Raw genomic sequence first — 14011 nt, 5'->3', positions numbered from 1 at the left:
CTTTTCAGAATTTCCAATGTTCTTGGTAGATGTCTCATTCTTCCGTTGAGAAGAAATCAACTCTCTACACAATTCCATACAGTTCCATTGATGCAGGCATCTCCTTAACTGCTGGGAGAGGTTAGAATGTCCCCTCCCAATAATAAGATTTTCAAGTTATTTTAGGATCTGTCCTTAATTTAAAACTGCCATGGCCTGGGGTCTGAAGCAGTGGTCTGTGTTGCTGAGGGTACTATTCTGGAGGAATTTTCAGCACCTGGAACCTTGTAGACGTCAGTGCTTTCTGTTTAGAGTAGATAAGACTTTTCACTGTCTACTTTCAAAGTTATCGTTCCATACGTACTTTCCTCGGTATTGCATCAAGTACTTTTAGATCATGCTGAGGACCAGCACTATAAGATGTTGAGATTGAAGCCCCTTCATCTCTATATCAGTCTCTATGGTTTAGATGCAGGTCTAAGCTTTATTGGAATTTACTGTAAAACCTTTTATTTAGCAGTGGTTAATAAGTAAATTTACTGTCAACACCCTTCTTTAAGCTGATGTAAGGGAATGCTATTTTAGCTTTCTGCCTTAGAGCCGAGGGTGATGTTAAGGCTATGCTTTACAGTTCCCTGTAAGAATTTCAATTTAACCCCGGGGGGGGGGGGGGGGGGGGGGGGGACTTCTCTATCCTGTTGGGCATTTAAATTTAAAGGTTAAACCTAGAACATTTTTATCATCCTTTTAGAGACCTTGAACATCTTTGTCAAAGGTAAATGCTGGAAGAGGCAAAATTAACCTTTGGTTTTGTGGTTTTGAGAAAAAACATGTTGTGGTCAAAGGTTAGCCGGGAAGAGGAAAAAATCAACCTTTTGTTTTGTGGTTTTTAGAAAACCTAGCTGTCTTTGCCAATGGTTAACCTTGTAGGCAAAGTTAACTTTTTGTTTTGTGGTTTTAGAAAACCTAGAATGTATTTGTGAAGGTTAAGCCTGGAAGAGGTAAAGTTAACCTTTTGTGTTATGATTTTTAGAAACTTTGTCAAGGAATACAAGGTCCTCTGTGACATAATGGATAAGCTAGTGCATGAGAACTACCTCCATATCTTCTGCCTTATTGAAGTTAAACATTCATAATGTGAGCAGCAGTTGCAACTTCTTTTAGTGTTGAGTCAATTTGTTGCTCCAGAATAGGATTGATGTGTCATAGTAGAAGTACAATTCAGTTTTTGCCTGATCACTACACTACCTTAAGTATACAGAATTCTGTTTGAAAACAGAAAAGCCCTTAATCCGCTACTAGCAGTGGGTAGTCTTTTCCTGAACCGAAAAAGAGCAATTCTTTCCGCTCTTTTGTTTAAATCCCTGGGTTTTAATATTTTGGGGAGCGTGAAGGTACAAATTTTGTTTAGGAGTGTACCTTTATATTGTAAAGGTATCCATTTTAAGTGACTGTCGTTTGATAGGGCTTTTGGACCCAGTCACAGGGGTCCCTCATACCGCTTGCGTTTCATGCTGGCTGAATCGAAGCGGTTTTCTTCGCAAGCCTACTCTTTGCTGCATATGTATGAGAGCCTTGCTCCCTAAATGGAATCCAACTTCTGGTGGTAGTAAAATCCACCAAGAATTCCAGCTCAGGTGAGAATGTTTTAGGTTTCATATAAGAAACCTTTAGCTCGAGTGGCTGAGCGAAATTTTGTCTAGCTGCACTATCCACCATCCTCTTCTTAATGTGGGAATCAGCTAAATATAACAGTAGGTAAGATTCATCTCAAATAATATAAATTTTCATAATAAAATTTATTATTTGGATACTTACCTACTGTTAAATTTAGCTATATCTCCCCGCCGTTTAGGCGAGTCAGCATTCAAACAAAAAAAAAATTGAATGGCTGCCCGGATGACTGTCTAGTTTACCTGTTCTCCACCAGGTGTGTTTCGAATATTTTAGCTCATCAGAATTCTCCTTGACAGCCCACTAAGTTGTGGGGAGGCTGGGTGGGTCTACTTTAACAGTAGGTAAGTATCCAAATAATAAATTTTATTATGAAAATTTGTTTTAGTTGCAATTTAAATATGTAATTAGATCAAGTATAATCATTAAGAACAAAGCTTTCAGGCAAGTGCTGTGAGAGTTAAGAATGTTAACTATGCAACATGGTTGAACTGTTTATTAATAAAAATTACTTCATAAACAAGTTTTTATATGTAATTGATGAGAATGCTGAAGTTTCAACTTATTACACAACGCTGGCTTAACTTATTACATGAGGCTGGCTTAATCTTAAACAACAATATTATGCTTTAACAAAATTTGCATTAAAATATTATCTTTTCAGACCAACTTGGATGGTAGTGAAGAAGATGCCATGAGTAACAGCTCAAATGAAGAGAGTCGTAAAGAATACCATATTGGTATTCTTAAGCAGGTTCAGGCTATTTTTGCACATCTGGCATGCTCAAAGCTTCAATACTATGTTCCAAGAGGGCTTTGGAAGCATTTCAAGTAAGACATAGTGATTTTTTATTTATGTGTAAGCTAAATGTAAGTAAATGTTAATGCTTGTCAGAAACACAGATAGTATACTAAAAGTTCTTTCCAGGGTGTTTGAAACCCCATCTCATTGCTCTATACTTTGTAATTTTCCCCGATTCCCACGCAACTGTCTCAACATCTGTAACTTTACCTTGGTTATTTGTAATTCTCGTTCAAGAGCAAATCCTTTAGAGAATTCCTAAGAAAGTAAATCAGTGTGACTCAGTATCATAGGAAACAGCAGATGTGTTGTTTGATACCTTTGACCAGTAGGATGTTTAATGATTTGGAAATAAGGCAAATTTGGTGTAGAATACCTTACAGAAAACTCCAATTATACTCTCTTTAAGCTTGACTTATACCAATTACAGTAATACCTTGAAATACGAGCTTATTTTGTTCTGTAACCGAGCTCGTAAGTCAATCTACTCGTATGTCAAACAAATTTCTCCTATTTAAAATAACTGAAATAGATTTAATCCATTCCAGCCCCGTGAAATTTCCCCAAACCATCCTAAATTATGGAAAAAACATGTTTTTAATTAAGAAACACACATGTATACTTAACCAGTACATAAAAAAATATATGAAATAAAAGAAAAGGTGTTATTCAGTACTATATTCTTACCTTGGAGACAGACAAGTGCGGCTAACAGAGGTGAATGGCAGAGGAGGAGGGAGGGAGGAAGCGATGCAGGCACTGTAGACACGTAAACTAAAATAGCTCTTTCTTAACACAATGTAAACTAAAATTGCATTTTCTTTATTGAAATGAAAGCAAAAAATTAATTGTAGAAAGAAAATGCACTTTCTTCTTCAAGTCGTCATAAATAATATGTGTCTTCGCATATTACGGTCTCTCCTCTCCATCACTGTATCTTCTGCCAGCTCCTCTTTCACCCACACCAGCAGAAGCTTCTCTATTTCTTCATGGATATTTGTCCTTAACCCTTAAACGCCGACTGGACGTATTTTACGTCGACATTTTTTGTCTCTCGGGTGCCGACTGGACGTATTTTACGTCGACATACAAAAGTTTTTTAAAAATTCGCGGAAAAATACTCATAGGCCTACCAGCCTAAGACTTTTGAATCACGCGCCTTGGGGGATGCTGGGAGTTCACGGATCAAGGTGTTGTTTTGTTTACAATCGTTACGCAGGCGTGCAAGCGCGAATTTCTTTCTTATCACACTAAAAAGTATCTGTGACACATCTCACAAATTATTTCGTCACTTTGACATAATTTTTGTACCATTGTAAATTAGCTGTTACATGAAGTATTATATATGAAAATGTGCGCATTTTTATGTAGAATACAACAATGAAATACTCATGATTGTAGCTTTTATCAGTTTTGAGATATTTTCATATAAATAACAATAATTGCCAAAATTTCATCCTTCGGTCAACTTTTGACTCTACCGAAATGGTCGAAAAACGCAATTGTAAGCTAAAACTCTTATATTTTAGTAATATTCAATCATTTACCTTAATTTTGCAACTAATTGGAAGTCTCTAGCACAATATTCCGATTTATGGTGAATTTATGAAAAAACTTTTTCCTTACGTCCGCGCGGTAACTCTTCCGAAAAAAATCATACATGCGATTGTGGTAATGTTTGCACCATTTTAAAATTAGCCGTTATATAAAGTTTTATATATGGAAATGTGCACAATTTCATGCACAATACAACTAAAAACAACCCATGGTTGTAGCCTTTATCAGTTTTGAGATATTTTCATATAAATAACGATAATTGCCAAAATTTCAACCTTTGGTCAACTTTGACTCTACCGAAATGGTCAAAAAATGCAATTGTAAGCTAAAAAGCTTATATTCTAGTAATATTCAAGCATTTACCTTCATTTTGCAACAAATTGGAAGTCTCTAGCACAATATTTTGATTTATGGTGAATTTATGAAAAAAATAACATTTTCTTTACGTCCGCGCGGTAACTCTTCCGAAAAAATCATACGTTCGATTGTCGTAATGTTTGCACCATTTTAAATTAGCCGTTACATAAAGTTTTATATATGAAAATGTGCGCAATCTCATGTAGAATACAACAAAAAATAATTGAAGGTTGTAGCTTTTCTCATTTTTGAAATATTTGCATATAAATCACGATAAATAGAAAAAAAACCACGTTCGGTCAACTTTGACTCTACCGAAATTGTCGAAAAACGCAATTGTAAGCTAAATCTCTTACAGTCTAGTAATATTCAGTCATTTATCTTCATCTTGAAACAAATTCGAAGTCTCTAGCAAAATATTTAGATTTATGGTGAATTTAAAAAAAAATCTTTCCTTCCCTCCGCGCGCGGATTCTCCGCCACAAATCTCCGAAATGCGTACGTACCATTCTCGGAACATTTGCTCCGTTTCATATTAGGCATTTTATAGAGTTTTATATATGAAAATGTGCGCAATTTCATGTAGAATAAAACAAAAAATATTTGAAGGTTGTAGCTTTTCTTATTTCCGAAATAATTGCATATAAAAAATATATATATAAAAAAATTCGACATTCGGTCAACTTTAACTCTTCAGATATGGTCGAAAACTGCAATTGTAAGCTAATACTCTTACAGTATAGTAATATTAAATCATTTGTCTTCATTTTGAAAGAAATTGGAAGTCTCTAGGACAATATTTAGATTTATGGTGAATTTTTGAAAAAAATATTTGTTTACTTCCGCTCGTTACGAATTCATGCATTATTTTGTGATAATATTTTCTCTGTGTTGCTTTTATTGTTTTACAATGTGTTATATACCAAAATGATTGCAATTTAGTGTACATTACAACGAAAAAAAAAAAGTAACTTGTTACCTTTAACCGTTTTGCGCACAGCGCGATTTGAATACAATTATATATGAAATTTCATTTTTGCGCTATCATATATCGCATTATTTATATATGATAATGATAATTTTTTTCATTTCTGATGGTTGCATACTAAACTTCAGCCGATGACAAAAAAAGGAGCCAAAAATGAACTCTTAATCTTCAAAACTAAGCGCACTGTGATTTTTTGAAAAAAATATTTTTTCCGCTTCCGCTCTCACTCTGAAACACCTCCGGCACACGGGAGACAATTTTTTTTTACCGCTTTGGCGTAAGAGGGTTAATTTGGACTGAATCGTAGTTCCTTTCACTGGTGTTGCACTTTTGATGGCATCCTTTTGTTTAAGGATGGCACAAATTGTAGATCTACTGCGGTCGTACAGCCTTGCCAGTTCAATCACTAGTACACCATGCTCATGTTTTTCTATTTTTTCTTGCTTTACTTCTATTGATATCATTTTCTTCTTCACCACTTTCCTTTATACTAATTTTCTTTGGCCTTATGTTGCGACACAAAAAAGTTCAGTAAAAAATGCAAAAACTACCGTGCACAAGATCCGACTTGATCCTGCGGGTAACACGTGAGAATGAACAAGATGCTGGTCGCGCTGATGCTGGACCCATGCTTGCCAACTAGTGGCAGCCTTCTGAAACTCTCTGATCTCAGACAAAAATATGGACCAAGTTGCAGCTCATATCTCAAAAAATTCATTTGTTGGGCGGCTCGTATCTCAAGGTGTATTACTGTATTAACATAAATGCCATACTGTTTTTATTTTGTTTTGTGTAAATTTTTATTTACAGTACACTGTATCTTGTATGTGTGCATTGTAACTGCACTTTAAATTATGAAGCCATTACTTAGCCTAGTTTGCTCTTATATTAACATCAACTCCCTACATTAGATACAAGGACGGTTGATGTTTGACTTGTAAGTACAAGTTCCCAGTAAAATTATTTAAAGTATAGTGTACTGTATTTATAAATAAATACATAAATGTTATTTGGAGTCTTATGTCCTATATACACTATTGGTATAATCTGCACACTGTACATCTGACTGCTGTTCTTCCTTAAAATTTTGAGAGGCAGAAATTAAGTTGATCAATATTTTTTTTACTGCAACTCCAGTGCTCACAAGTTACTTTGTGTCTTATTTAGATAATTCCAGTCTCACTAACATCTGATGATACTCATCACTCCTTAATCAGTTTTGCAATGCTGTAGCATTCACAGCTTCAAGTTGCCCTCTCACTTTACTTATCTTTGCTAGTTTTCCTATTTGTGTATTTACCCATTCCAAACTGTTTAACATTCTAGTTTTTCTCTCTCTTTTCTTAATTTTAATGGCAATTTTACATTTTTCACTCCTTATGTAGTAGGTAAGGAGCATATTACCTGTTCCCTTTATGTTAAAAAAATGACAAATTTTCTAAGACAATTAGTATTTTTCATAGCTACAAACCTTAGGTCTTAACAATAGGATCATTTCTAGCGCCTAGCTGGATCTGGTTAAAAAAAGATGAAAGCAAGGAATCTTGTGATATCTGGCAACGCATGCATAGATCTGGTAAAGATCTATGCCACTCACCTACGCCACTGCGTCAGTCTTTTCTTTAACCGCCTGGGCGAGAGTCGTGTTTAACCTCTCTTGGCCTTTACCCGGTTCTTTGCCAGTTTCGATAGTGTTTAGTGTGTGTGTGTGTGTGTTTGGCTGATGTGGCTTCTTCTGCTCCTTCTCGGTCTCATCAACGCATGTGCCCCGGAATCCTAGGTTTTCCGTGTTCTCGTTTTTTGGCTTCGGCAGCGACTGATCCTCACATCACGTGTAGCAGGTGCCATTCTAATTTTTGTACTATAACAAATCCTTGCACGAAATGCTGGACATGGCCCTAAGAGCAGTGGAAGTCGTTTTATAGCAAGAGAGAGCATCGGAGAGTTTCGACTCTTCCTTCCTGGGAAGGTTTTTCGTCTCTTCCCGATGCTTCGTCTCCTGCAGTATTCATCTCCCCCCCCCCATAGTAGCGTTGGTCCTGTCTCTCCTTCCTTTTCTTCCATTGATTTGTTGCTGGAAGTATCGGGAGGCCGCCAGGCTGAAGTTTTAATGTTGCCCCTTATTCTTCGGGAGTTATTTTGATTCCCAGGAAGGGGGAGGCTTTTTTCATCCTCATTTATTCCAGAGTTGGAGGTGTCCAAGATGGCAGTAATTTGGAAGACGCTTGGGCTAGGGGGTCCCCTGTCCTTGGAGGGGTTGCTAGCGCACTTAATGGAGGCTCGCTACCCCCCTCCTCCCGGCCTCGTCTTCGTGGGTAGGCGAGGTCAGTGTTAGTGCATCTTCCCTTGTGCAATCTGCAGTGTCTGCTTCGTCTTCTGCATCGAATCGCGGGCGTGTTGCAACCTCCCCCGTCTGTGCACATTGCGAGCATGTTGCAACCTCCCCTGTCCGTGCACATGACGCAAATGCTCCTCCTCCTCCAAGGCCTATTCGTCGCCGTAAGGATCTCAAGGTGCCTGTCAAGAGGTCGAAGGTGGTGAGTGTTGGAGTTGGTGCAGGAGTGTTTGCCTGCCCCTCTCACTGGTGCTTCCAAGAGTTCAAATCTGGGGATTCTCCTTTGATCTCGAGTGTTCAGGATTCCTCTCCAACTCACGTTCGTGTGTCTGCCACGCCCGTGACCATTCACGGACATGGTTAATAAGTCATCTGTTGGAGGAGTACGTAGTGATGTTCCTAGTGTTATAGTGGGTCCATCTCAGGAGCCGACGCTAGGACCCCGCCCAGACACATTAGTTGGTGTTTCGGGCTGTTTGGCTGCTGATCCTTCCAATAATTTTAATGGGGAAGGTGCCTACATATCTTTCTTGTTGTCAGTCTACGTTGTTGGGGCAGGAGGAGGGAGGCACCCAAGAGTTTTTGTCTTCCTTTTTGGAAGTTGTTGATCTCATTTGTGGGTTCAACAATTTGGAAAGTAGGACTCGGGCTTGGTCGTCTTACACTCCTCCTTGCTTGGAAGCCTTGGTGGGAGCTACACAGGATCCCAAATCATCTCTTCAGCTTCCTTTTTCGGGGCATGTCCAGTCGGTCTTGCATAAGATTAACACCTCTGTTTTGGACCAGGATGATTCGCTTCGCTCTAGGAGCTCTGCCAAGCTACTACCCCCGCCTCTCATGAGATATAGGAAGTACTACATATGCTACAAACTTTGCATTTTTGATTTTGCGCCATCTTAACCCAGACGTCATTCGCCTGAGGTCGGTGGCTCCGTCCTTGTCTCCGCAAGATGCCTCAGCATTCGAATCTATGGCAGCCTCCATGTTGCAGACAGTTTCTTGGTTGGACTTCTGGTCTCTGGTCATTGCCAAGATAGCTTCTGACAGGTCCCTAGAAGGGTTGGTGAGTGCACTCTCGCTAGCCAGTCTGTTGCAGTACGGGGGCAAGGTGTTTTCATATATGGCTCACCTCAAGTGTTAATTTATGGGCTAACCTTCTCCTTATTAGAAGAGACATGGCTTTGTCTAGGTTGGAGAGATCGCTTGACACGGACTTCTTGCTGGCATTGAGGAATGGAGATCTGTTGGAGCCCCAGTTTTTGTTTCCTCGGCCAGAGCTCAAGAAGTGATAGACCGGCGCCAGGCTGACACCAAAGACAGACTGGTGCACCAGGCTGTTTGAAGTCAGTCTCTCGTCCTCGGAGACGTCCGGTTCCTCCTCCTACCCCTATCCAGCAGCAGTCAGGATCATCGTTGCCTGGTAGGCTGTCGAAGAATTCAAGTTTGGCATGGCCTTCCCTTTCGACTCATCCTAGGTCAGAGGATCAACGCCCTTTTCGCTCTCATTCTTTAAGCCAAGAAGGGCCCCAAGGGGCAGAGGTAAAGGGGGCTGTTGGTAGGTTAGGCGCCTCTCCCTCTCCTGCACCACAGGTGGGGGGGGGGGGGATGCCTGGCAGGCCATTGGGCCAAGTGGCAGAGTTATGGAGCGGAGAAATGGGTGGTAGATGTCCTTCGGGTGGAATATCTACTGCTATTCAACTTCTCTCCTCCTCTGTCGGACAAGCTGCGGCTCATGGAGGCATATCCTCCAGATTCTCTGAAGTTCTTGGCTCTTCGGGAGGAAGTGCAGAAGATGCTGGACAAGGATGCAATAGAGGAAGTGGTGCATCCGTATCTGGGGTTTTACAGTCACATCATCTTGGTGCCCAAGGCGTTGGGAGGATGGAGACCTGTGATCGACTTATCCACCTTGAATCACTTCATCAGGAAGCCGTGAGGGAAGGCGACTTCATGCTGTAAATAGACTTAGGAGATGCATACTTCCAAATCCCTGTTCATCCGACTTTCCAGAAAGTTCCTTTGCTTCTCTCTTGGGTTGGGGGACAAGGTCTTTGAGTTCAAAGTCTTGTGCTTTGGGCTGACAACAGCCCCTCAAGTGTTCACAAGGGTCTTCTCTCTCAAGTCAAGTTGGGCCCATGCTCAGGGGATCCGTTTGCTGAGGTACCTCGACGATTGGTTGGTCTTGGCAGTTTCCAGGGAAAAGCTGCTGCAGGACAGAGATTGTCTACTTCAGTTCTGTCTGGAACTGGGCATCGTAGTCAACCAGGAAAAGTCGAACCTCCTACCCAGTCAAAGGATTCTCCACCTGGGCATGGTCATTGATACGACAGTGCCAAAAGTTTTCCTGTCGAATCAGAGATTGGAGAAGTTGTGGGTGTGGTGCGCGACTTCCATTCGGAGCCACATCACTCAGCTCATTAGTGGCAGGTTTTTCTGGGAGTGTTGTCATCCCTGGAGAAGCTGGTCCCTCATGGGCTTCTTCATCTTCAGTTTCTGCAATGGAGACTGGGAGAATTCTGGTCTCCGGCGGGGAACTCACCCCTGTTAATGGTTCCATCTTTAGGGATTTTAGCAACTTTGCGTCATTATTCCCTTTTCTCAGTAGCCAGACCATTGTTATATTTATTTGGTATTAATAATGATAAGAAATGATTTACTTTTGTATTCACTTTATAATTAAATTTTCTTTGGTTGGTAGTTGGTAATTATGAAATTATATTGTTTCCCCTCATTTTTTATATCTGTTTTCTGCTCTGTTAGTAGTGTTGTTGTCCTGTGCAGTCTATTAGTCCAGGCCCCAGGATATTGTTCGGTGATCGTTGGCTTACCAGCTTGCCATACTTTTGTTTACTTGTATGGGGTTGCCCAGTAGGATATTGATCTCCTCTATCATTAATAAGTAAAGACCCTTAACTTTCTCTAAATTAAAGCCAAAGCAGATGGAACACTGCTGTATATAATCAGTTTCCAATCCTACCTGCACCAGCACCACCGAACACCCTGCTGCGCCTCAGTGGCGTGATTTGTATGGTCTTGGCCTGTCACCTCGGTGGCTGCGAGTTTGGTTCTCGGGCATTCCGCTGAGGGGTTAGCGGTGTGTATTTCTGGTGATAGAAGTTCACTCTTGACGTGGTACATAAGTCACAAAAAGCCGTTGGTCCCGTTGCTGAATAACCACTGGTTCCATGCAACGTAAAAACACCATACAGACCCTGCTGACTCCTGTCATAATGGTACTTGCGATCTTTGCTTCAGTGCACGCAAAGTATTAAGATGTCATGTTTGATTTGGAAGGTATTTTTCTACCCAGTGGCTCCTCTACCCTTTTGCCTCCTTCAACTGGTTACCTTGGTAAGAGTTTACTCTCCTTTCTCCTCCTCCTCTTCACCCTCCTCTCCTCACCCTTTCTGAGCATTCTTTGTAATACAGGCAGTCCCCAGTTATTGACGGGGCTTTTGTTCTGATGGCTTGATAATTGAAAATGGCCACTAAACAAAAATCACCAATTTATGGCACAGATAACCAGTTAATGGCATCTCTGTTGGGTATGTATCAGTGGTATAATTTACTATTGGCGCCAAAAACCAGAAATCGGCACTGTATGGCAACAATAACCAGGGACAGCGCCTCAGCGGCATGGTTGGTATGGTATTAGCGTCCCACCTCAGTGGTTGGGGGTTCGATTCTCGGCCATTCCATTGAGGAGTGAGAGATGTGTATTTCTGGTGATAGAAGTTTACTCTCGACATGGTTCGGAAGTCATGTAAAACCGTTGGTCCCGTTGCTGAATAACCACTGGTTCCATGGAACATAATGGTAAAGAGGCAAGCAGGAGTCCCTCTCGAAGGGAAAACCATGGCTCTAGTAATTCTGTCTGTCAACAGAGAAGTCTCTCTCCCAATCTTGTAGAATTGCTAGGATTGATACTTTGAAATTCACCATATTGGAGCACTGTCCATGTCTATACTCTTGTATTAATATAATTGCAAAGTAATCTTAAACAGTACTCTTAAAGGTACGTATATACGTACATACATACCTACTTCTAACACTTGGAAAAGAGAGAGAGAGAGAGAGAGAGAGAGAGTGTGTGTTATAGTATTATTATTACAGTATTTCCCCTGTATTCAGGGGGGATGGGTACCAGGCATTCCCGCGAATAGCTCAAACCCACGAAGAGTTGGAACTCCCCTCTAAAAATGCTTGTCTCTGCCTATCTTGAAAGTTCAAATACCAAATGTATACTTAAAGTGTCATCCTACATCAAATATACCATTTCCTCTTCACATATGTAGATATGATTCCTTCTCACGTTCATGTGCCTGTGAAGGATGATCTCCCCCCTTCTCAGAAGCCTCTCGCTTGTTCTACTTCTCGACCTGTTAAGTTCATCGTAGTTATGACAAGGCTCCGATTAAGAAGTAAAAGATGGTTGTCCCCTAGGTTGGTGATCCAGTTCTTCAAGACCTTCAAGGTGTTCTTCTCCTCTTTGTAAGCTGCATTTGCATGGTAAGTCTGGAACTTCCTCGCCTTTTGATCTTCCCCACTCACATGTTTAAAGTGACGGTTGTTGGGTTGTAGACGGATGCAGCCGTGTGTCGGCAATGGATGTGCTTCTATAGTTCTTCTTGATGGTGTGAGATTATCTTCACCAGATTCCAAGAGGCCGAGGCATTCCTTTTCTTGTTTTCCTAGGAGGGCCTATGTTTGTCATTCACCTTCCAGAGTCAGGGGTCGTGACTCATCTAGGTAAGAAGTTCGTGCTTCTTCTTCTCCCAGAAAGTCTTACATAAATCATTCATCATTGCATGGCTGTGTGTGTAATTTGTCGCACAGCCACGTACACGATTCTCCTCTGTGGCAGGCGGATGCACACTCCTGTTCCTTCGTTCGCAGACATAGTCCTTCAAGATGAAGAGATGACATTCCTTCTTCAAAGAGGAACTCTCCAGCGGCCAGTTTCTTCTTACATTGAGGTTATTGATCTCATTTGTTACTTCAATAACCTTTCGGAGAGGACTCAGACCCCTTCTTCTATGACCCCTACAAGCTTAGAGGTCTTGCCTGGTCCAAAGAAGGATGGGAGGACTTAGTGTGAGCTACCATGTTCTGGGCATGCTCATTCAATTTTGCAGCTTGTATAATTCTTTGGTCTTGGCACGAGAATATTCTGTTTCAACAGGTCGTTCAAGCTTCCTCCCCCTATTCTTGTTCGGCTTAAAAAGTATTACTCAACTAGTCTGGTTCAGCTGATGAGTAGGCAAGTTAATTTAGATGTAATTTGTCTGAAGCCTGGCTTGACCTTGGATCAGGTTAGGGCTGAGGGCCCTTTGTTGACTTTTCAAGAGGCTTTTACCTTGGTCTACTGCCTCTTCTGCCTTTCTGACTACCTTGTGGCTGAAATTATGGTTCCCATTCTGCAAGAGGTTCAGTCAGCTCTCCTTTCATCTGGTTGCTTCAATCTGGTACAAAGGCCATCTCGTACCTGGGACATCTGAATGCTAATTTGTGGGCCAACTTGGTCCTTATTAGAAGGGATGCAGCCCTATCTAAAGTGGCTCGTTGTGTAGATTTAGATTCCTTGTTGTCTCAAGAATGGAGACATTCTAGAGTCCTAGCTCCTCTTTCCTAGAAGTCAGTTGGAGGCTGTGATGGACAAATGGCTGCTGACACCAACGATCGATTTGTCCAGTAGGCGGTCATTAAATTGAAGGCTCATTCTCATCTTCCCCCTCCAAGGCAGAGCAGGCAGTCGCCTTCAAGGAAGTCTGGAACAAAGTCATCGACTTCCACAAGAACCTCAGCCAGTATCCACTGCGAAGCAGCAACTGCAGCAGCATCCTTTTCAGCCTCGCTCCCTGGACCATTGGTGAGGCTATGCCTGGCAGGCCATTAGGCCAAATGGCAGTTGGACAGAGCAGAAAAGTGGATAGTAGATGTCCTTTGGGTAGGGTATCTACTTCCATTCAACTTCCCTCTTCCTTTCTCCAATCATCATCCTCCTGCACTTAGCATACTCCCGAGGCTCTATGAATCACCTGGTTCTCCAGCAGGAAGTGTCAAAGATGATGGAAAGGGCCCGGTGGAGAAGGTAGATCGTCCTTCCCCGGAGTTCTACAGTCGAGTCTTCCTGGTTCCAAAGGCCATGGGCGGTTAGAGGCCATTGATAGGCCATTCCACGTTGAACCACTTTATCAAAAAGAAAAGGTTCAGGATGGAGACACCCCAGACAGTCTTGACAGCCATGAGGGAGAGCAACTTCATGCTGTCAAAAGATTTGAAGGATGCATGCTTCCAGATTCCAATCCACCCTTTGTCC

The 14011-nt window shown here is 41.4% G+C and overlaps 1 protein-coding gene across 4 annotated transcripts in view; it reads left to right on the top strand.

Annotated features, from left to right (window-relative positions):
- LOC135198612 (probable ubiquitin carboxyl-terminal hydrolase FAF-X) overlaps positions 1-14011 on the top strand; it is a 506622-nt gene that overhangs the window by 312331 nt on the left and 180280 nt on the right. For all 4 annotated transcript variants that reach the window (XM_064226360.1, XM_064226357.1, XM_064226358.1 and 1 more), the window contains exon 34: positions 2318-2484. In XM_064226360.1, the coding sequence (XP_064082430.1) occupies positions 2318-2484 (167 nt within the window). The remainder of the gene's footprint in view (positions 1-2317; positions 2485-14011) is intronic.

The sequence above is a fragment of the Macrobrachium nipponense genome, chromosome 22, assembly GCF_015104395.2.
Source record: "Macrobrachium nipponense isolate FS-2020 chromosome 22, ASM1510439v2, whole genome shotgun sequence".
Taxonomy (NCBI): Eukaryota; Metazoa; Arthropoda; class Malacostraca; order Decapoda; family Palaemonidae; genus Macrobrachium; species Macrobrachium nipponense.
This window is presented reverse-complemented; position numbering and strand designations above follow the sequence as displayed.